General features: G+C 58.3%; 1 protein-coding gene across 8 annotated transcripts; it reads left to right on the top strand.

Annotated features, from left to right (window-relative positions):
• Nucleotides 1-1,802: 1,802 nt before the first annotated feature.
• Nucleotides 1,803-18,253, top strand: Lrfn1 (leucine rich repeat and fibronectin type III domain containing 1). 8 transcript variants are annotated; one of them, XM_060366553.1, is made up of 5 exons: nt 1,803-1,837; nt 4,836-4,868; nt 8,173-8,227; nt 8,798-10,243; nt 16,611-18,253. In XM_060366553.1, exons 4-5 carry the CDS (start codon nt 8,835-8,837, stop codon nt 17,503-17,505), a joined length of 2,304 nt encoding a protein of 767 aa, XP_060222536.1. In that variant the 5' UTR covers nt 1,803-1,837; nt 4,836-4,868; nt 8,173-8,227; nt 8,798-8,834; the 3' UTR covers nt 17,506-18,253. The 8 variants fall into 8 exon arrangements, with proteins under 8 accessions (XP_060222536.1, XP_060222529.1, XP_060222532.1 ...); XM_060366546.1 differs by lacking the exon at nt 1,803-1,837 and adding an exon at nt 2,227-2,397; XM_060366549.1 differs by lacking the exon at nt 1,803-1,837 and adding an exon at nt 2,504-2,755.
• Nucleotides 18,254-19,791: the final 1,538 nt, after the last annotated feature.

The following is a 19,791-nucleotide window of genomic DNA, read 5'->3' on the forward strand; positions in this document are numbered from 1 at the left end:
GCCTTTAGTCCCAGCGCTCCAGGGCCAGAGGCGAGGCAGGCGATCCTGGAGTTCAAGGCTAGCTTGGTTTATATAGCAAACCTGGGGCCTGTCCTATAGAGCTGAGATTTATGCTTTTAAGAACCAGAATTGGGGGAAGGGCCTCGGTGAAGAGTTAAGAGGCTTGGCCAGAAGTCTCCACTGCACTTCTCCATCCCATCCCCTCCCCTGCTTCCCCTCACCTCCAGCCCAGGGCTTCACCTCTCTTTCCCGTCCATTTTTTTTTTTTTTGTTTTTTTTTCAATGCAGTTTTCCCGTCCATTTTTATGCGACGCCATTTATTACCTGTGTGACCCTGGACGAGTGACTAAACCGCTCTTAGTGGTTCTCGTCTGTAAGATGGCAGCTCCTTCTTACTTGAATGCCGGAGAACCATTGCTACCTGCAGGATTGCTGCGTCCGTGTTCAGGTGTGTTCCCGATCTTCTGCTTCCTTAGTGCATGCACAGACATGCACGTGGGGTCAGAGGTCAGCGTCAGGCGCTGCTTCTCAGGAGAGGGCCACCTTATTTTTAATTTTTTGTTTGTATGTTTTTGGTTTTTCCAAGTCAGGGTCTCTCTGTCTAGCCTTGGCTGCCCTGGAACTCGCCCTGAAGACCAGGCTGGTCTCAAAGTCAAAGGTCTGCCTGCCTCTGCCCCCTTGAGTCTGGGGTTAAAGGTGTGAGCCACCTCCACCAGGCTTTTCTTTCTTTTTTTAAAGTTTTAGCAATTCTTTTAGGTGTGTGGGTGTTCTGCCTACCCGAGTGTCTGCGTGCCACTCGCCTGGCTGGTGCCTGCGGAGGTCGGAAGAGGGTGCTGGATCCCTGGGCCTGGAATTTCAGAGAGTTTTAAGCCCTCATGGAGGTGCTGGGAATTGAACCTGGGTCCTCTGGAAGGGTAATCAGTGCTCTTAACAGATGAGCCACTCTCCTGCTCAGGTCTACCTAGTTTATGAGACAGGAAGGCTGCACTGGGTGGCCCCAAAGCCCCAGGGACATGCCTGTCTCAGCCTCCTCAGAGCCTGGATCACAGGATGGATACCCCCTACCCCACCCCCGCCGTGCTGGGGCTGGTGTCTGGGGTCAGGAGACAGCATGCCCTGGTGCTCCTCTTTGCTTTGAGTGGGACTGCCCTTCACCACAGAGGAGCTCTGCAGTGTGAGCTGTTCTGGGTGTGAGTGCTGATCTCTCGACGGGAGGTCCCTAAGGGAAAGGACCCCAGCCGCTGGGGATCTGGGGGCTGCAGCGAGGGGAGACCTTGCTGGGTTTGGGGGTCCTGTGTGTACCTCCGAAGGAGATGGAACAGGGCCTGAAACACCCAGTGGGCTCTGAGGAAAGGAGGGAGGTGAGCTCTGGGGTAGGCGCTGGGCGCTGAGGGTCCACAGGGAAGAAGGGAGGTGTTCTGGCACCCACAGGAGTCACAGTGAGGAAGAGGCTGCGGGGGTGAGGGGTGTGGGGGGCCCTGAAAGGAGCAGAGTCAAAGTTCCAAGCTCCCCAAGGGTGTTGGACGATGATCCGAGGCATAGCTGGGGAAGTGAGGCATGCTTAAGGTTTCTTGTGAGCGGAAGAGATGTTCGGGGTCCCTTAGCCATTAGCCAGGACTTACAGTTCCTCCTGGCGGGCAGGGCACGGTCTAAGGTCCTTGAGGGAGGAAAGACACTATTGGGGTTAGACCCAGTTTTTTATTTGTCTGTGGAACACAGTCTGGCTTCCCAGGGTTCCCGGATGGATCAAACTATGCTAGGCTCCTCTGGACACTGACATACAGCCTGAGCCCTCCATGGATCCCGGGGTGTGGTCTGTGGGCCATCGGAGTGTTGGGTATGATTTAGGACGCCTGGGGGTGGAGGTGCGGTCTGGAGCCCCCGGGAAGCCGCGAGATGGTCTGGAGGCCCCTCTCTGGCTCTAGGGGCGTGCGGTTTAAGGGTCTCTGACCGGGTGCGCCCCGCCCCCCGCCCGAGGTCCCTGCTTCCAGGTGGCTCTCCAGCGTGGTCCGGGGCCCCCCCAAGGATGGGATGGAGAGAGCAGAGGCGTGCGTGTGGGGGGGGGGCCTGGGCAGCCGCTGGGGCGTGGTCTGAGGGTGCAGGGGTGGGGCCGGGGCGGGGGCTGGACCCGGCGCTCCGCAGTGAGGAGGGGGTCTGCGGCGACCCGGGCGTGCGTGCGGCCGCCCCGCCTGGGCCCGGCGCCCCCTCCCCCCCTTGCGGCGGCGACGCGGAGGGCGGAGCGCGGCGGCGCGCGGGAGGGCGGGCGGGAGGCGGGCGGGAGGCGGCCCCGCGGCACCGCGCCCCCTCCCCCGGCCCTCCCCCCACCATGGCGCGGCGCGAGGCGGCGGCGGCGGCGGCGGCGGTGGGGCCGGGCCCCGGGCCCCCTCCCCGGGCTGGGTGAGCGCGGCCCGCGGCGGCCCCGGGGGCTGCTCTGGGAGCGGCGGGCGGGAGCGCGGGGACGAGCGTGGCCGTGTGTCCGCGGCGCTGCGGCGGGGCCCGGTGTGCGCCCGCCCGCGGCCCAGTGTGTGTGTGTGTGTGTGTGTGTCTGTGTGTGTGTGTGTGCGCGCGCGCGCGCGCGGGTGTGTGGTGTGTGCCCGGCGCCCCGCCGGTGTGGCCATCCGGGCGTGTGCGGGGCCGCGGTCGGCCGCGCGTGTGCATGAGTGCATGTGTGCGTGTGTGCGCGCGTGGGTCCCACACACTCCGGGGCGCCGGATCTGGGGGGCTGTGGCGCGCCCGTCCGAGGGGCTGTGTGCAGGTGTGTGCGGGGGCCGCGCGCCCAGGTGTGCGGGGCCCCCAGCGGGCCTGTGCGCGCGTGCGGCCGGCTGCGTGGAGGGTCTGTGTCCGGCCGGGCTGGATGTCCATCCATCCAGGGGGCTGCGGAGCCGGGTGTGTTCGCTGGGGTATCTGTGGTGTGGTGTGGTGTGGTGTGTGTGTGTGTGTGTGTGTGTGTGTGTGTGTGTGTGTGTGTGGTGTGCTGGTTGGATGTCTCCAAGGGTGTGTGTGCCTGTGTCTGTGGCAGGTACCCTGCTGGGGTCGGGGCTCAGCGCAGAGAGGGGCCAGGCCTCCGGATGGATGGTGCTGGGGGGATGGGAGGGGACTTGGCTGCTCTCTGGGTCCGTGTCATCTGGGGGGGGTCCTCCGTGATCCTTGGGGGAGTCGGCCATGTCTTCCTCCTCTTCTCCGTGGCTGGTTGGGGGAGGGGGGGAGGGGCGGCCGGGAGGTGGACAGATGGAGGGATGAGAGGCCGAGGGATGGACAGATGGGCCCTGGTGGGGGGGAGGGCCGGCGAGGAGAGGGTGGGGTTGACGACCTGGCCCTCCCCACCGCACCCCACCCTGACTCCCCCACCTGCCGGGCATCCGCAGATAGGGCCCCGGTGGCTGTGTGTTGGTGGCTGGTGGCGAGGCTGGGGAAGCTCTGGGGTTTCTGGTGGCAGAATGTGGGGGGGGCCAGGATTGGACTCTTCCCATCCCCACGGTGTCCCGCCTGCTGAACTTCGACCTTTGGCCCTGGCTTGTGTCTGGTTCTTTGGGGGGCAGGGTGCAAAAGGGACTGGCAGGGGTGCGAAGATGGCTTTGGCCTGGGCAGTAGGTGGGGCAGGGCCCAGTGAGTGTGGAGCCGGCTGGGCTCGGTGCTCTGGTGTTTTGTGTGCATTTACAAGTGTGCCGGTTCCTCACGGGACTGTGGCGTGAGCGTGTCTGTGACGAGCGAGCCTCTCAGCGTGCCTGCAAAGTGCCCGTGTGCTTGTTCATGGCCCTCAGCTTTGACGGGGTATTTGTGCTAGCGGCCCTGTGTACGTGTGTGCAGCTGTGCGCTCGTGTGTCTGTTGGTGTTTTACCTGCGGTATGCACGGGGGTGTGTGTGTAAAGTTGCATGCATGTGTTTGGGTGTGTAAGAGTGTGCGCCTAGGTATCTTTCATTGTACAGGTGAGTCTTACGTGTGTGGGCCGCTGCGTGTCCACAAGTGTGCAAGGGCTACATGGATGCAGGGGGTCTGGTTGTCTCTTAGGGGGCGCATGGGATTTTTTTGTATCTGTACGTCTGTGAGTGTGCAAGAGATAGCCTCTGTGTGTGTGTTTGCGTGTGTGCATGCATGTGTGCGTGTGTGTGGTATGCAGCTGACATGCAGCTATGTCAGCCTTGAGGGTGTGTGTCTGTCTTGGGAGTCCTTGCCTACTTTGGTCTCTGGGGACCAGGTTCTACATGGTTAGGCCTGTATGTGCAAGATACATGTATCTGTGCGTTGGGCGCAAAACTGACCCTACTTCTGGGTCTAGCGAGTGTGGCCAGGGGCACATCAAGGCGTAGTCTGTGGTGCTGGAACACAGATGTGACGGTACCCAGGGCTCACTGGAGGATAGGCAGCTCCCAGGTGGGACTGGTGTGCCCCGTGAGCTTGGGCTGGGATCACGTGGGCCCGTGTGGGTCGTTCGGCGTAAATGTGATGGCAGCACAGGCACTCATGTCTTCGAAGCTAGGGAACCCTTACGAGAACTCCTGAGTTCTTCAGGATAAGGTGTCTGGTCCAGGCTCCCGAGCCTAGTAAGAGGAGCGTGGGAATGTAGACTCCAGGCTGCCGGGAAGAGCGGGTGAATTCCGAACTCAGAAGCCAGCTCTAGCGGGCAGACGGGCCCAGGGCTCCTGACACCCGGAGGGCAAGTCTCCCATCCTGGACTCCTGGGCTGTGGAGGGTGAACGGTCCTGGGGCACCGGGGCACGGTCTCCTAAGGCTGGCTATGCTATAGCAGGAGGGACTGACTCCCTTGGCTCGTGTGGGCCCCGAGGTTAGGAACTTTAGGAACCGTTGGTGCTAACTGCGCTTTGCTCCTTTGCAGGATCCGGCCCAGGCCCTGACTCTTTGAAGAGAGGTGAGTGAGCAAAGCGCCTCGGGCTAGGGAAGGGGTGTGGGGTGAGCCAGCCCAGGCCTGGGTCTGCCTAAGGGGGTGTCCAGAGAGACAGGTGCCCATTCCCAGTGAAGTGTGGAGATAAGCTTGTGAGAATCGTAGTTGGGTAAAGGCTCATGAGCAGGGAGGCTTGGGGGCCTCAGCTGTCAGGTCATGGCATCTTTCAAGATAGGTCAGGTGCTCAGGAAAGTAGAGTCCCCTTCAGTCAGTAAGGCTCCACGAGGGTTTCTAGGCCTGAAATAATCCCTGTCAGCTGGTGGTACAGGCCTGTCATCCCAGCATTCAGAAGAGAGTTGTGAGTTGGATGCCATCTTGGGCTGTACAGTGAAACCCAGTTTCAGGAAGGGGAAGAGGAGATGAAGAAAGAGGAGAAAGAAAGAAAAAAGGATGATTTAGCTTGCTTGTAGAGCACTTGCCTAGAATCCACCAGTGAGGGACTGGGGGGCGTGGCTTAGCTGTAGAGTATTTCCATAGCATGCACAAGGGTTCCATTCCCAGAATCTCTCTCTGTATCTTTCTCTTTCTCTGTCTGTCTGTCTGTCTCTCCCTCCCCCTCTCTGTCTCTCTCTCAGCATCATCAAACATTTATGTGGCATTTACGTAGTCTGAGGCTAAGCTAACCGTGTCACTAGATATTCTCACTGAGCCTTTCTCCGAAGTACTGTGAGGTAGCTGGGTGCCATCATTGTCACAGGTGGGTACAGGGAGGCACAAACAGGGGATGCCACTTCGCCGAAGCATCACACAACTGGGACCTGGGCTGTGCACCGTGGCGGGGGGATGGGCTGTGACTGGCGGTGCCGAGGCCTTTGGGTAACCCCGGGCTGTTCCCATCGCAGCTGTCTTACCAAGCAGTCCCCTGCCGCTGTGCGAGGATAAACCCCGCCCCTGTTTCACAGAACAGGGTTCTGGGCCCTAGAAACCCAAAGCAAGCAGGTGCCCTGCCGGAACCCCTCATAGTGGAGGCCGGGGTACAGGACAACAGGCTAGAGGGAGTGGAAGGCGGACTTGGGGTAGGTGCCCAGAGCTGCTCGGCTGCCCTGGCTCTGCCTCAGTTTCTCTCTTCAGCCCCACTCCTGTCTGTCTCTTTCTTCCTCCTTTTTGCTCCCCTAACTCTCTCTTTTTTCTGCTTGCCTCCTCCCCCTTCTTTCATCACTCTGCCTCAGTCCTTTTTCTGTGTTTCCTTCTTCGCTCAGTTTGCTTTTTCTTTGTTCCACTGTTACCTGTCTTCTCATCTCCTCCTTGGTTGCTTGAGAGAGGGTTTCTATGTGTAGCTCAGGATTGTCTACATCTCTCAACCTTTTGAGTGCTGGGATTATAGGTGTCTGTCACCATACCTGGCTGTCCCCTTTTGGCAGTGCTGGGAGGGAACCCAGGGCCTCAAGCATGTTAGGCAAGCATGCCACCACTGAGCCACACCCCAGCCCCTCACTGGGGAATTCTAGGCAGAGGCTCTACCACTGAGCCACACCCCAGCCCCTCACTGGGGGATTCTAGGCAGAGGCTCTACCACTGAGCCACACCCCCAGCCCCTCACTGGGGGGTTCCAGGTACATGTTTTGCTGAGCTATCCCTGGAGCCTACCTTACTCTGGGAAGCTCTTTCTCTTTTGCTCTGCTCTCTTTCAGTTTTTCTCTCTACCCGTCCACTCCTCCCCACTTGCTTCCTTCTGATTCTCTCAGCCTTTCTCTGTCCCATTCTCCTTCCCCTGGGTAAAAAGATCAAGGTCACTTATGGCTGCCACCTCACCTAGATTCCTCAGAGGTTGGTCAGCAGGGGCCGGGGTACAGGGCAGGGTGGGATGAGAGCAGCCTTGAGGACGCCCCCTTCCCATCCTTTCCTCTTTAACCCCCCTCCCACCCTGTGTTTTGATGGGAAGTGACATGTCGTGGGCTGCAGCTGCTGGAGGGGAATCCCCGCCGGAAGGTTTTGCCTGGAGCAGAGCGTAGTGTGTGCGCACGCGCATGCGCCTGTAGGCATGGGCGGGCCTCCTGTGTGCCTACCGCTAGTGCGGCAGCCTAGCTCGGGAGCCCAGAGCAGCCTGGAAAGGAGCCGTGCCCAGAGGAGGCCCTCCTCAGACCGAGATGGGAAACTGGCGCTTTTTCTCAGCTCTTCCTACCTCTTCTGCTTTTTGTTCACCAACTTAGGAAGGAGGCCGTAACGTTCACTGAGGGCTCGCTGTGTGCTAGGCCTCGCATTCAGTGGTTCCCATGGGTAAACCCAGTGAAGAGGGTCTTGTTTTAATATACAAAGTGAGGACATTTTGGCCGTTCGGGGTGTAGCGCCACACACCTGTAATCCCAGCACTTGGAAGGATCAGGGTTCAAAGCCAGCGTCACCTGTATAGCAAGCTCTACACCAGCATGCTGTATATACTATCCTGTCTTAAAGAACCAGATGGCCAGGCAGTAGCAGTGCACGCCTGGAGTCCCAGCACTCGGGAGGCAGAGGCAGGCGGATCTCTGTGAGTTCCAGGCCAGCCTGGTCTACAGAGCGAGTTCCAGGACAGCCAGGGCCACACAGAGAAACCTGTCTTGAAAACAAACAAACAAAAAAATTAAAAAGAACAAGATGGGCGGTGGCGCACACCTGTAATCCCAGCACTCGGTAGGCAGAGGCAGGTGGATCTCTGTGAGTTCAAGGCCGGCCTGTGCCACAGAGTAAGACCCCATCTCAACAACAACAAAAGTACTGCCTGGAAGGCTTGTGACTTCCAGGCTAGCCTGGGCTACATCATAATACCACCATGCCTCAAAGAAGTGAAAAGTAACAACAAAAATTTTTAAAAGGAAGGAAAATAGAGAAGCCATGGCCCAGGTGTGGGACTCATTACTATGGTCTCCTAGAGCTAGTGAACAAGGGACCCAGAACTTGTACTTGACTGTGTTTGATTGTGAAGCACTTGCAGGTGGACAAGACAGCTTAGCGAGTGAAGGGGCCTGCTGTACAAGCCTGGCAGCCTAAGTTCGATTCCCAGAAGCCACGTGAGGATGGAACGAAAGAACCAGTTTTGCAAAGTTGTCTTCTGACCCTGCCACACACGCACCCTATCAGTAATGATGATATTTAGAACGAGGGCGCTCGCCCTTACCGCGGCGCGCTGTTCCGAGCTTGCCATCACCGGGCCGCGGCGCTGCTGCAGCTGATGATGGTCAGCACGGGCTCCGTCCACCCTGCCTGCCAGGCGCTGTTCTAACTAACGGCCGCGCTCGTGCGTGCGCATCATCCTCACCAAAGTAAAAGCCTGTCTCCTCTCTCTGTTCTACAGATGAAGAAACCGAGATTCCGAGAGGTTCAGACGCTTGCCCGGGGTCACACAGCTAGTAAGTGCTACATCTGGAGTTTGAACTAAGAGTGTGTATATGACATCCTTGGTCGTAAGCCTCAGCCGGCAGCGGCTTCAGAGCATCTGATGGTCGGGGAGGTTATGGGGAGTTGGGGAGCCCAACGGCGTGGGAGGAGAGGACACTCCATAGTAACTCAGGGCTGATCTGCCGATTACTGTGGAAAGTTTGTAATCGGATCTGGGGGTTTGGGCCCAGATCTGTGATCCTAGCACCTGGGAGGCATATATGGGGATATCACAAGTTCAAAGCCAGCCTGGGATGTACAGAAAACGATTTCAGAAAAGGAAAGAAACACTGGGGGTGGGGGGAGGCAGAGGCGGGCTGATCTATGAGTTTAGGTCTAGCCTGGCCTACAAGGCGAGCTCCAGGCCAGCCCAGGCCTCATAGTGAAACCTGTCCAATAAAATAAAATGGAAGATGGCCACTTACGTACCCTTGTCCAGAACCCACGCGTTGGAAGCTGAAGGATCAGGCTGACTTTCAGCAGCATGTGGCAGGCCGCAGGCGGGGTGGGCAACCCGGGCTGACCGTCTCCCTCCCGCCCAGGTCTCACCCTCCGCGCGCGCTGCCACGCCCCTGCACCATGGCTCCGGGCCCCTTCTCCTCCGGGCTCCTCTCGCCGCCGCCGCCCGCCGCTCTGCCCTTTCTCCTGCTGCTCTGGGCAGGCGCGTCTCGCGGCCAGCCCTGCCCGGGCCGCTGCATCTGCCAGAACGTGGCGCCCACGCTGACCATGCTGTGCGCCAAGACGGGCCTGCTCTTCGTGCCGCCCGCCATCGACCGGCGCGTGGTGGAGCTGCGGCTCACCGACAACTTCATCGCCGCCGTGCGCCGCCGCGACTTCGCCAACATGACCAGCCTGGTCCACCTCACCCTGTCCCGCAACACCATCGGCCAGGTGGCGCCGGGCGCCTTCGCCGACCTCCGCGCGCTGCGCGCCCTGCACCTGGACAGCAACCGCCTGGCCGAGGTGCGCGGGGACCAGCTCCGCGGCCTGGCCAACCTCCGCCACCTCATCCTGGGCAACAACCAGATCCGCAGGGTGGAGTCGGCGGCCTTCGACGCCTTCCTGGCCACCGTGGAGGACCTGGACCTGTCCTACAACAACCTGGAGGCGCTGCCCTGGGAGGCGGTGGGCCAGATGGTGAACCTCAACACGCTCACGCTGGACCACAACCTCATCGACCACATCGCCGAGGGCACCTTCGTGCAGCTGCACAAGCTCGTGCGCCTGGACATGACGTCCAACCGGCTGCACAAGCTGCCCCCCGACGGGCTCTTCCTGCGGTCCCAGGGGGCGGGCCCCAAGCCGCCCACGCCGCTCACCGTCAGCTTCGGGGGCAACCCGCTGCACTGCAACTGCGAGCTGCTCTGGCTGCGGCGCCTCGCCAGGGAGGACGACCTGGAGACGTGCGCCACGCCCGAGCACCTCACCGACCGCTACTTCTGGTCCATCCCCGAGGAGGAGTTCCTGTGCGAGCCCCCGCTCATCACGCGCCAGGCAGGCGGCCGCGCCCTAGTGGTGGAGGGCCAGGCCGTCAGCCTGCGCTGCCGCGCCGTGGGCGACCCCGAGCCCGTGGTGCACTGGGTCGCCCCCGACGGGCGGCTGCTGGGGAACTCCAGCCGGACTCGGGTCCGCGGGGACGGGACGCTGGACGTGACCATCACCACCCTGAGGGACAGTGGGACCTTCACCTGCATAGCGTCCAACGCGGCGGGGGAGGCCACGGCGCCCGTGGAGGTGTGCGTGGTGCCGCTGCCCCTGATGGCGCCCCCGCCCGCCGCCCCGCCGCCCCTCACGGAGCCGGGCTCTTCGGACATCGCCACACCCGGCAGACCCGGTGCCAACGACTCGGCCGCGGAGCGCAGGCTGGTGGCCGCTGAGCTCACGTCCAGCTCCGTGCTCATCCGCTGGCCAGCCCAGAGGCCGGTGCCCGGCATCCGCATGTACCAAGTGCAATACAACAGCTCTGCGGATGACTCCCTGGTCTACAGGTGAGTGTGTGCTGCAGCCCCGGGACCTTCTCTCCCGTCCTGGCGTCCGTCCCCCCAACTGCCCTCCCACCTACTCCCCCCCCCCCGACCTTGCTTAGTCCAAGCTCCGGGTGGGTCTGTAGTTGCCTACTTTTTTTTCCTTTGTGTTTCTTGCACTTAGGAGATGTTTGTGGAACACAACATGAGCCCCAGTGCAGGGCCAGGCAGTGGAGTTACAGCAGGGAGCAGGGCCTGGGGCTTCAGGCGTGTTATTCTAGCCTTTGAGAAGCCGAGGCAGGAGGATTGCAAGGACAAGGCTGGCCTGGACGACTTGGAGACACTCTGTCTCAACCTTCAAAAAGTAGAAAAAAAAAAAGAGGGCTGGAGATGTAGCTACATTATAGTGAAATAGAGCCTTTGTCTAGAATTCCCCAGTGAGGGGCTGGGGTGTTGCTCAGTGGTAGGGCTCCTGCCTAGACTCCCCCAGTGAGGGGCTTAGGTCAGTGGTAGAGCCCCTGCCTAGAATCCCCCAGTGAGGGGCTGGGGTGTGGCTCAGTGGTAGAGCCCCTGTCTAGACTCCTACAGTGAGGGACTGGGGTGTGGCTCAGTGGTAGAGCCCCTGTCTAGAATCCCCAGTGAGGGGCTGGGGTGTGGCTCAGTGGTAGAGCCCCTGCCTAGAATCCCCCAGTGAGGGGCTGGGGTGTGGCTCAGTGGTAAACCATTTGCTACCACATCCAGTACCGCCGGACAAAAAAAATATTTATCTCACAGAGTTCATGGTCAACATCACTTGCTCTCCAGAGGCTTCTGATCATGAATCCCATCAGTTAAACACTGTGGCACATAAAACACACACGTTTATAATTATAATTACATTTCTATTTGTATCACTACTACTCTTCCGGTTGGGTACGTTATAGAAACAGAAAGCAAAGGCATAAAGAAAATAGAAACATAATGTTCTAGTTTGGTTTTATATTGCTGTGATAAAGAACATGGCAGAGCCAGGCAGTGGTGGCACACATCTTTATGCCTTTATGCTTTAAATCCATTACTTGGGACCAAGAGATAGGCAAATGTTTGAGGCCATCCTGGTCTACAGAGTGAGTTCCAGGATAGCCAGGGCTATGCGGGGAAGTCCTGTCTCAAAAACCAGCATAAATGACAAAAAGACACCAAGAGCAAGTTGGGGAGGAAAGGGTTTATTTTTCATCTTACAGCTGGAAGGTCACAAGTTCATCAATGAGGGAAGTCAGGGCAGGAACTCAAGGCAGGAACCTGGGGGCAGGAGCTGATGCAGAGGCCGGGGAGGGGTGCTGCTTGCTAGCTTGCTCCCCTTGGCTTGCTCGGCCTGCTTTCTTGTACAGCAGCCCGGGACCACAGCCCAGGGGCGGGACTGCCACAGTGGGCTGGACCTTCCCATCCTATGACTGGCCTACAGGCCAATCTGATGGAGACATTTTCTCAGCTGAGTTCCAGATGACCTTAGCTTGTGTCATTTGATAAAAACAAAAACGAATCAGTCCCCTGAGTTATTGCCACACCATTCTTAGGGTGAACAGGCCTGTGGTGTAGACAGTTGTCAGCTGCTTTTCCTCACCATCGCCAGGGTTTTCTATCTTTTCTTCCCCTCTGCCTGTCTCTACTTTCTCTCCCTGCTTCCTTCATCATGCACTTAGCCTGCGCATTACACTGGGCCCTGAGCTGGGCGTGGCTGTGGGTCATAGAGCAGAAAAGAGTTTAAGATGGAAATGCACAGAAAAGAGAATCACTTGTCATCATCATCATCATCATCATCATCATTCACAGAGTCTCTCTTTGTAGCCCTATGCAGGCGCTCTGTAGACCAGGCTGGCCTTGAACTCACGGAGATCCGCCTGCCTGGGCATGACTGTGGGATGTGGCCACCACCACCTGGCCTTGAAATGAGAAATAATTCCCTACCTACCTCCTTTCTGTCCTTACCTGCGAAACAGTAGAAATTCAATATGTATGCTTCCCAAATGCAAAAGACATCTCTGAGGCAGACAGTGGTGGCACTGTCTGTGATCCAAGCACTGGGGAGGCTGAGGCCAGAGAATCTTCGCTTCAAGGTCAGCCTGAGCTACATAGTGAGATCTTGTCTCGATAAATGATAGATAGATAGATAGATAGATAGATAGATAGATAACGCGGCTTCTCTGCTTTCCTTGTGACTGCTGGCACTTGGGCCACCAGGAGACCAGGAGACACAGTGCCTGCTCTCAGGGGTACACAGGGCATCAGTCCCTGAGCCTGTGGGCTCTCCATCTTGACCATTTGTCAGTTGGGCTCTCAGCCGCAGACCCTGGCACCGCAGGTGTGACACGGAGGGGCACTGGATAAAAGAGAGGCAGCCTGCTCTTGCCTTCCTTCTGCACTGTGGAGCGGCTGAGCGCTGGCCCCTGCTTCACCTCTTCGGGTTACCAGCGGCTCTGGAACCATTTCCCCATCAGTGGCAGCTCTAACAACTTGAGCATGCTCAGCCCTTGATAGCCAGTCGGCACGCCAGGAGCCTCTCTTTTCCCCTTGGTTCTGCTTTTCCTTTGTCTTTGAGAGGCTATTGCCCTTGTAGCCCAGGCTATCCTTCAGCTCACTATTTAGCCCAGGCTGGCATGGCACTCTGGATCTTCTGAGAGCACAGGGAGCACACCGAGTGCACAGTTCCTCTGTGCCCCTCTCTGTCAGAGGTCAGGTGCTGTTGATGCTGGCCCTGCGTGGACAGACTGACACATTCTTACAGTCAGCAGACCAAGGCACCAAAGAGAAACCGCCGGAGACTACACCCAAAGCTGTTCACTGGGAAGCTGTTACCATCACTTGCATTTATTTCATTTAAAAAATTTTTAATTATTTTTTTTGGGGCAGTGGTGATACAAGTCTTTGGTCCCAGTACTCAGTGGGCAGAGGCCAGCCTGAGTTTGAGGTCAGCCTGGTCCACAGAATGAGTTCTAGGACAGCCAGGGCTATACAGAGAAACTCTGCTTGAAAAACAAAAAAAAAAACAAACAAACAAAAAATACTTTGTATGTGTGTGTCTGTGTGTATTTGTGCCAAAACATGCATCTGGCAATCAGAGGACATCTTGTGAGAATCAGTTCTCTCCTCCCACCATGTCTCGGGGGTCAAACTCTTGTTGTTAGGCTTGGTGGTAAGCTCCCTTACCAACTGAGCCATCTTGTCAGCCTTGATTTTATTTTTATTCTTTCATCTTAATGGTACTGTTGATTGGAGCTAGACCTTCACACATGCCAAGCAATCATTCTGTAATACCTCTAGCCCCTCACTGGGGGATTCTAGGCAGGGGCTCCACCACTGAGCCACACCCAGCCCCTCACTGGGGGATTCTAGGCAGGGGCTCCACCACTGAGCCACCCCAGCCCCTCACTGGGGGATTCTAGGCAGGGGCTCCACCACTGAGCCTTCCCCAGTCCCTCACTGGGGGATTCTAGGCATATCCACCACTTAGCCACACCCCAGCGCCTCACTGGGGAATTCTAGGCAGGGGCTCTACCACTGAGCCACACCCCAGCCCCTCACTGGGGGATTCTAGGCAGGGGCTCCACCACTGAGCCTCCCCCAGTCCCTCACTGGGGGATTCTAGGCAGGGGCTCTACTGCCAAGCCACATCCCCAGCCCCTTACTAGGGAATTCTAGGCAGGGACTCTACCACTGAGCCACACCCCCAGCCCCTTACTAGGGAATTTTAGGCAGGGGCTCTACCACTGAGCCACACCCCAGCCCCTCACTGGGGGATTCTAGGCAGGGGCTCCACCACTGAGCCTCCCCCAGTCCCTCACTGGGGGATTCTAGGCAGGGGCTCTACTGCCAAGCCACATCCCCAGCCCCTTACTAGGGAATTCTAGGCAGGGACTCTACCACTGAGCCACACTCCCAGCCCCTTACTAGGGAATTTTAGGCAGGGGCTCTACCACTGAGCCACACCCCAGCCCCTTACTAGGGAATTGTAGGCAGGGGCTCTACCACTGAGCTACACCCCAGCCCCTTACTAGGGAATTTTAGGCAGGGGCTCTACCACTGAGCCACACCTCAGCCCCTTACTAGGGAATTCTAGGCAGGGGCTCTACCACTGAGCCACACCCTCAGTTCTCTTTCTCTTCAGTCACAGAAGTTGATGCTCTGTGGGAGAGATCATTTGCTCTTAGACACAGAAAGCAGCAGAGCTCTCTTTCATATGCTTGAATGCACACTTATGACTACCTAGTCTTTGCCAGGCAGGAATGGAGAGGAGACCGACGATGCGTTTCTGTCAGACATGTAGATTGTGTGATTTTCCATCTCTCTTCACTGCTCCTTTCTAATCCACAGCCTCCATGTGATAGGGTGGGGGAAAGTTCCAGACCCAGCATGTAAGCACATCTTGATGGCCCCTTCTTCCCAGCTAGGCAAGGGCTGTTCTTCTCTCCCAGGGGTTGAGTGGGGGGCAGGTCTATCCTGCATCCTCCATTGCAGATGCTTGTACGTAGGACAGCACTGCAGGGGTTAACTTCCTCTCTGCAGCCATGGGCTGAGGTGACAGCCAACAAGAAGCCTGCTCAGCTGCTTGCTGTGGTCTGGCAGCCAATGAGAGACTCGTGGGCTCAGGCTTTCTTAAGGAGCCAGTGACTGTCCTTGAAAGGGGGGGAGCCCCTAGCAACTGGTTATTTGGGGTAGAGAAATGAGGAAATCCCAAAGTTAAAGCCAAGAAGGGTCAGGGCAGCTTGTGGGTGGTTGATGGAAAAGGAAGAACCTGGTGAGAGGATGGGACCTAGCTTTGAAATCACGGCTGAGGGTGGGGCCTGATGGCAGGGAGCTTCTTGGGGCCTGGGCCGGCTGGCAGGCCTGAGGGGCTCTGACAGGTAAGCATGGGTGGAGGGAGGTGAGGCATGGCTTCTTAGAGGAAGCACAGGAAGGGGCGGTGCTTGTTGCTGCTCAGCCACGAGTGGCCTTGGCAGGAGAGAAGAGATTGTGGGGTTCGGTGCTGGACGTGCCAATCAGGACACGCTCCACACTCCTTGGTTCCTAGAGGCTGGAAGTAGCAAAGCAGACCGCGCCAAGATAGGCTCATCAAAAGAGATCAAAGTCGGAGAGGGAGTGTCCCGAGGGTGGATGTAGCTGGAGAGATGGCCCCCCTGGGGTGAGGCACTGTTTACCTGGTGACCGAGTCCAACCCCTGGGTCACACCTGGAGGAAGGAGAGAACAGACTCCTGCAGGTTGCCCTCTGACCTCCCCCTTACACACACACACACAAAGCGTAAGTTAGATGAGATCAGGCCTGTTAATAACGGCATTTTTTGTGGCTGAAATGTAACTTAGAGAGAGGTAGAGGAGGCAGCCAGCCTGGCGGTGGGTGGGCGCCCACCAGCGCTGCTGGCAACACTGGACTGGTGTCACTCAGTTACAGCCTTTTCTCTAGACAGCTCAGGTTTTAGCTGCGGTAACCCATCCGGCCCTCGTGTTATCTCCAGGCTGCGGGGATTCTTACTGTTCCCGTTAGCGGGCAATGCACATTGAAGTTGAGAGAAGGGCAGAGCAGATCCTATCCCACACAGCTGTGGCCCCCAGGCGTCTGGCTGAAGGACTTTGCTGTACTTTGTACCTTGTTTGAGGAGAAGGGTCTATAGTAAAAAAAAAAAAAAAAAAAAGGACACTGCTTTGCTGCATTTTAGTCAATAGTATGGGCCAGAGGTTCGGTTTCTAGAATTCTGGCGATGAGCTTGCATGGAAGAGCTGGTTGCCTCTGAGGAGCTGCCCCACGGGGCCTGGAACGGAGATGGCTTGTTAGCCAGAGCGCAATTAGCAGCGCCATGAGTGGGGATGCGCAGCTGGGATGCTTGGGAAAGTTAGAGATTTACCCAAAGTTGGGGCATGTCCTGCAGCACGCTCCTTTCCCCAAAGGGGAATCCGGGCTGGGATGTGGCGCAGCTGGTAGAGCATTTGTGGGAAGGCCTGGGTTCGATCCCTGCCACCACAGAAACAAAACCGGGCAAACCAATAGGACATGGCGGCGCCAGTCTGTAAGCCTGCAATTCCAGCATCCAGGAGGAGGAGGCGGGATGAGAACCGGGGACTGGACGTCCACCGTGGTTGACATCAGCGTCCGTCTCAACGACGGAAGGGCTTGTAGGTTAGGGGGAGTGGCCAACGAGCTGGGCTTAAACGGCAGGTACGTGCAGGTGAGGGGGCTTGAGTGACTGTTGTCCAAGGTGTGAGCAGAGCTAGTCCAGCAGGGGATGCTTAAAAGGTAGGTGGGTCTGCAGGCGGGGCATGCTAGGGGGCGTGGTCTGGGAGACGGCGGTAGGTGGGACGGGGAGGGGGCGTGGCTGCGAGTGGCGCTAACCCCGTCCGGTCGCTCCCCCTCCCCCCCAGGATGATCCCTTCCACCAGCCAGACCTTCCTGGTGAACGACCTGGCCGCCGGCCGCGCCTACGATTTGTGCGTCCTGGCGGTGTACGACGACGGGGCCACCGCCCTGCCGGCCACCAGGGTGGTGGGCTGCGTGCAGTTCACCACGGCGGGGGACCCCGCGCCGTGCCGCCCGCTGAGGGCCCACTTCCTGGGCGGCACCATGATCATCGCCATCGGGGGCGTCATCGTCGCCTCGGTCCTGGTTTTCATCGTCCTGCTCATGATCCGCTACAAGGTGTACGGCGACGGGGACAGCCGCCGCCTCAAGGGCGCCTCCAGGTCGCCCCCTCGGGTCAGCCACGTGTGCTCGCAGACCAACGGCGCGGGCACGCAGCCGGCCTCCGCCCCGCCGGCCCCGGACCGCTACGAGGCGCTGCGGGAGGTGGCCGTCCCCGCCGCCGTCGAGGCCAAGGCCGCAGAGGCCGAGGCGACGTCGGCCGAGCTGGAGGTGGTGCTCGGACGCTCTCTGGGGGGCTCGGCCACCTCGCTGTGCTTGCTGCCCTCGGAGGAGACTTCTGGGGAGGAGTCCAGGGCCGCGACGGGCCCTCGGCGGAGCCGATCGGGGGCCTTGGGGCCTCCGACCTCCGCGCCCCCGACGCTAGCGCTGGTTCCTGGGGCAGCCCCGGCTCGGCCGAGGCCGCAGCAACGCTATTCCTTTGACGGGGACTACGGGGCGCTGTTCCAGAGTCACAGTTACCCGCGCCGCGCCCGGCGGACAAAGCGCCACCGGTCCACGCCGCACCTGGACGGGGCCGGAGCGGGCGCGGCCGGGGAGGACGGAGACCTGGGGCTGGGCTCCGCCCGGGCACGCCTGGCCTTCACCAGCACCGAGTGGATGCTGGAGAGTACCGTGTGAGCGGCGGGCGCGCGGGCACCGGGACGCCCGTGGGCCGCGCTCGGCCGCCCGGCCCGGCCGGATACGGGGAGGCTGGAGAGAAGGGATGCGCGAGGGGCGGGGCCGGCCGCCGCCGAGGCCACGCCCACCGGCGTCTCCGACTCCGCCCCGCCCCCCGCGCGCTCGCGGACCTCGCCGGAGCCGGTGCCTTACACAGCGAAGCGCGGGGAGGGGCGGGGCCCCCCACACTGCAGCACTGAGACACGAGTCCCCTACCCTACCCGGGACCCTGGGGCAGGGGCGAGGGGCCCATTCCTTGTATCTGGCTGGACTAGATCTCATTCTGCCCCGCGGCGGCCTCCAGAGCCTCCCGTCCCCTCACCGCTCCCCCTCCCTGGTCCCACCGTCTGGTTTGGAGGGAGGGGCCCCTCCTTTCTCCTCTCTGCGTCCTTGTCGTCCCCTCCCTCTGTCGTCTGTCTTGAGTCTCTCCTTACTCGTCTCCCCTCTTCCGTCCCGTGGTCGTCTCTTCTCCCTCTGCCTACCCTTGTTCTTGTTTTTGGTTTTGTTTTTTTTGGTTTACTTTTTTGTCCAGTGTCTGTGTCTCCCGATTCCCTGTCCTCACCATCTCCCGGGCAGGTCCCACTGAAGGACCAGACTCTTCCCTCTGCCTTTCTCGTCCCCACAATGAATCCCCACACAAAGGAAAACCAAATCCCTCTATCGGAGCCGGGACCCTCCGCCGCAGCAGAATTAAACTTTTTTCTGTGTCTGAGGCGGCTCTGTTGACCAGTGTGCGTGCTTGCGTGTGTGTGTGTGTGTGTGTGTGTGTGTGTAACCTTTAAATCATCCAGTCTTCACTGTCACCCTAGGACGTTGTACCGTTAGTCCAGGCGACAGGTGTGGATACTGGGACCAGGTGGGCTAGATCCCAGGTCTTGGCATAACCGGAAGGCAGAAAATTGAGATTAATATATTTAATATTAATTCTACCTAAGCATAGTGGACCCCACCTTTAATCCCAGAACTCAGGGGCAAAGGCTTGCAGATCTCTGTGATCCTAAGGCCAGCCTGGTCTCATATCGAGTTTCAAACCAACTAGGGCTACATAGTAAGACTCTCAACAACAAAAAAGTAATTCCTAATTCCACATATTGTATTTGTGTCCATCCTCCTTGCCTCTACCTCCTGAGTACAGAGATTATATTTATGCACCATCACAACCAGCAACTTTTTTTTGAGACAGGATCTTGATACATAAATAGCCCAGCCTGGCCTTGAACTTTCTATTATTCTGCCTTAGCGTCTGGGGTTCCAGGTTTGTGGGTATATGTCCTGGCAAAACAATTAACAAAGCGGGTAGCAGTTGTGCATGGTGGAGCAGGCCTGTAATCCTGGTCCCTGGGAGGGAGACAGGACAATCGGAGGTTCAAGCCTGTGCTGGCAAGTTGCTCCAGTAAAGACACTTGCCATCAAGCCTGACAATCTAAGCCGATCCTTGGGACCCAAGTGTCATAGCACATGTGAAACCCCCACTAAATAGATAAATAAAAATACAATTAAAAATGTTTTTTAAAAAGTTCCAAACTAGGCGCTGGAGAGACAGCTCAGTGGTTAAGAGCACTTGCTGACCTGATAGAGGAGGCAGGTTTGATACCCAGCACCCGTAACTGTCCATAAGTCCAGTTCCTGGGGATCCTGTGTCCTCCTCCTCTGTGGGCATGTGTGTGATGCACAGACACACAGAATAAATAGTTTTTTAAATTAAAAGTTCAAGACTATCCTACACGCTGAGTTTGAGCCCAGCTTGGGCTACATGAGAACCTGTTTTTGATTGGTTGGTTGGTTGGTTTTTGGCTGCAGCAGGATGACTGTTTGGGCCCAGGAGTTTGAGGCCAGCCTTGACAACACAGCTAGACAACTGTCTCAAACCTGCAAACATCAGAAGCAGTAAAAGGCAGGTGGGCCAGCTTCTGCCCCATCCTTATCTTTAAGCCCTTTCAGCAGACAGTTTTTGCCACTGCCTGGCTGCCCACATGGTGCAGGATGGACATTCACAGTCCTAGTTTATAGACAGAGGTCAGAACCAGGGGGAGGGGAGGTCCCTTGTCAGAGGGCTCCTCCCTGGCCTGCTGCCCCTGAAGAAGAGTGGAGCTGGCAGTCTGCCTCTGGACTGTGTCTGGAGGCTGGGGAATGGCTCCAGTGACCCTACTGAACTTAGGTCTCCAAAGTCAGCCGTTAAGGGAGCAGGGGAGTAGAACTTTGCGTTAGTGTTGGAGATGGTAAATGGAGCAGGGTCTGCTCGTGGAA

The sequence above is a fragment of the Meriones unguiculatus genome, chromosome 14 (assembly GCF_030254825.1).
Source record: "Meriones unguiculatus strain TT.TT164.6M chromosome 14, Bangor_MerUng_6.1, whole genome shotgun sequence".
NCBI lineage: Eukaryota > Metazoa > Chordata > Mammalia > Rodentia > Muridae > Meriones > Meriones unguiculatus.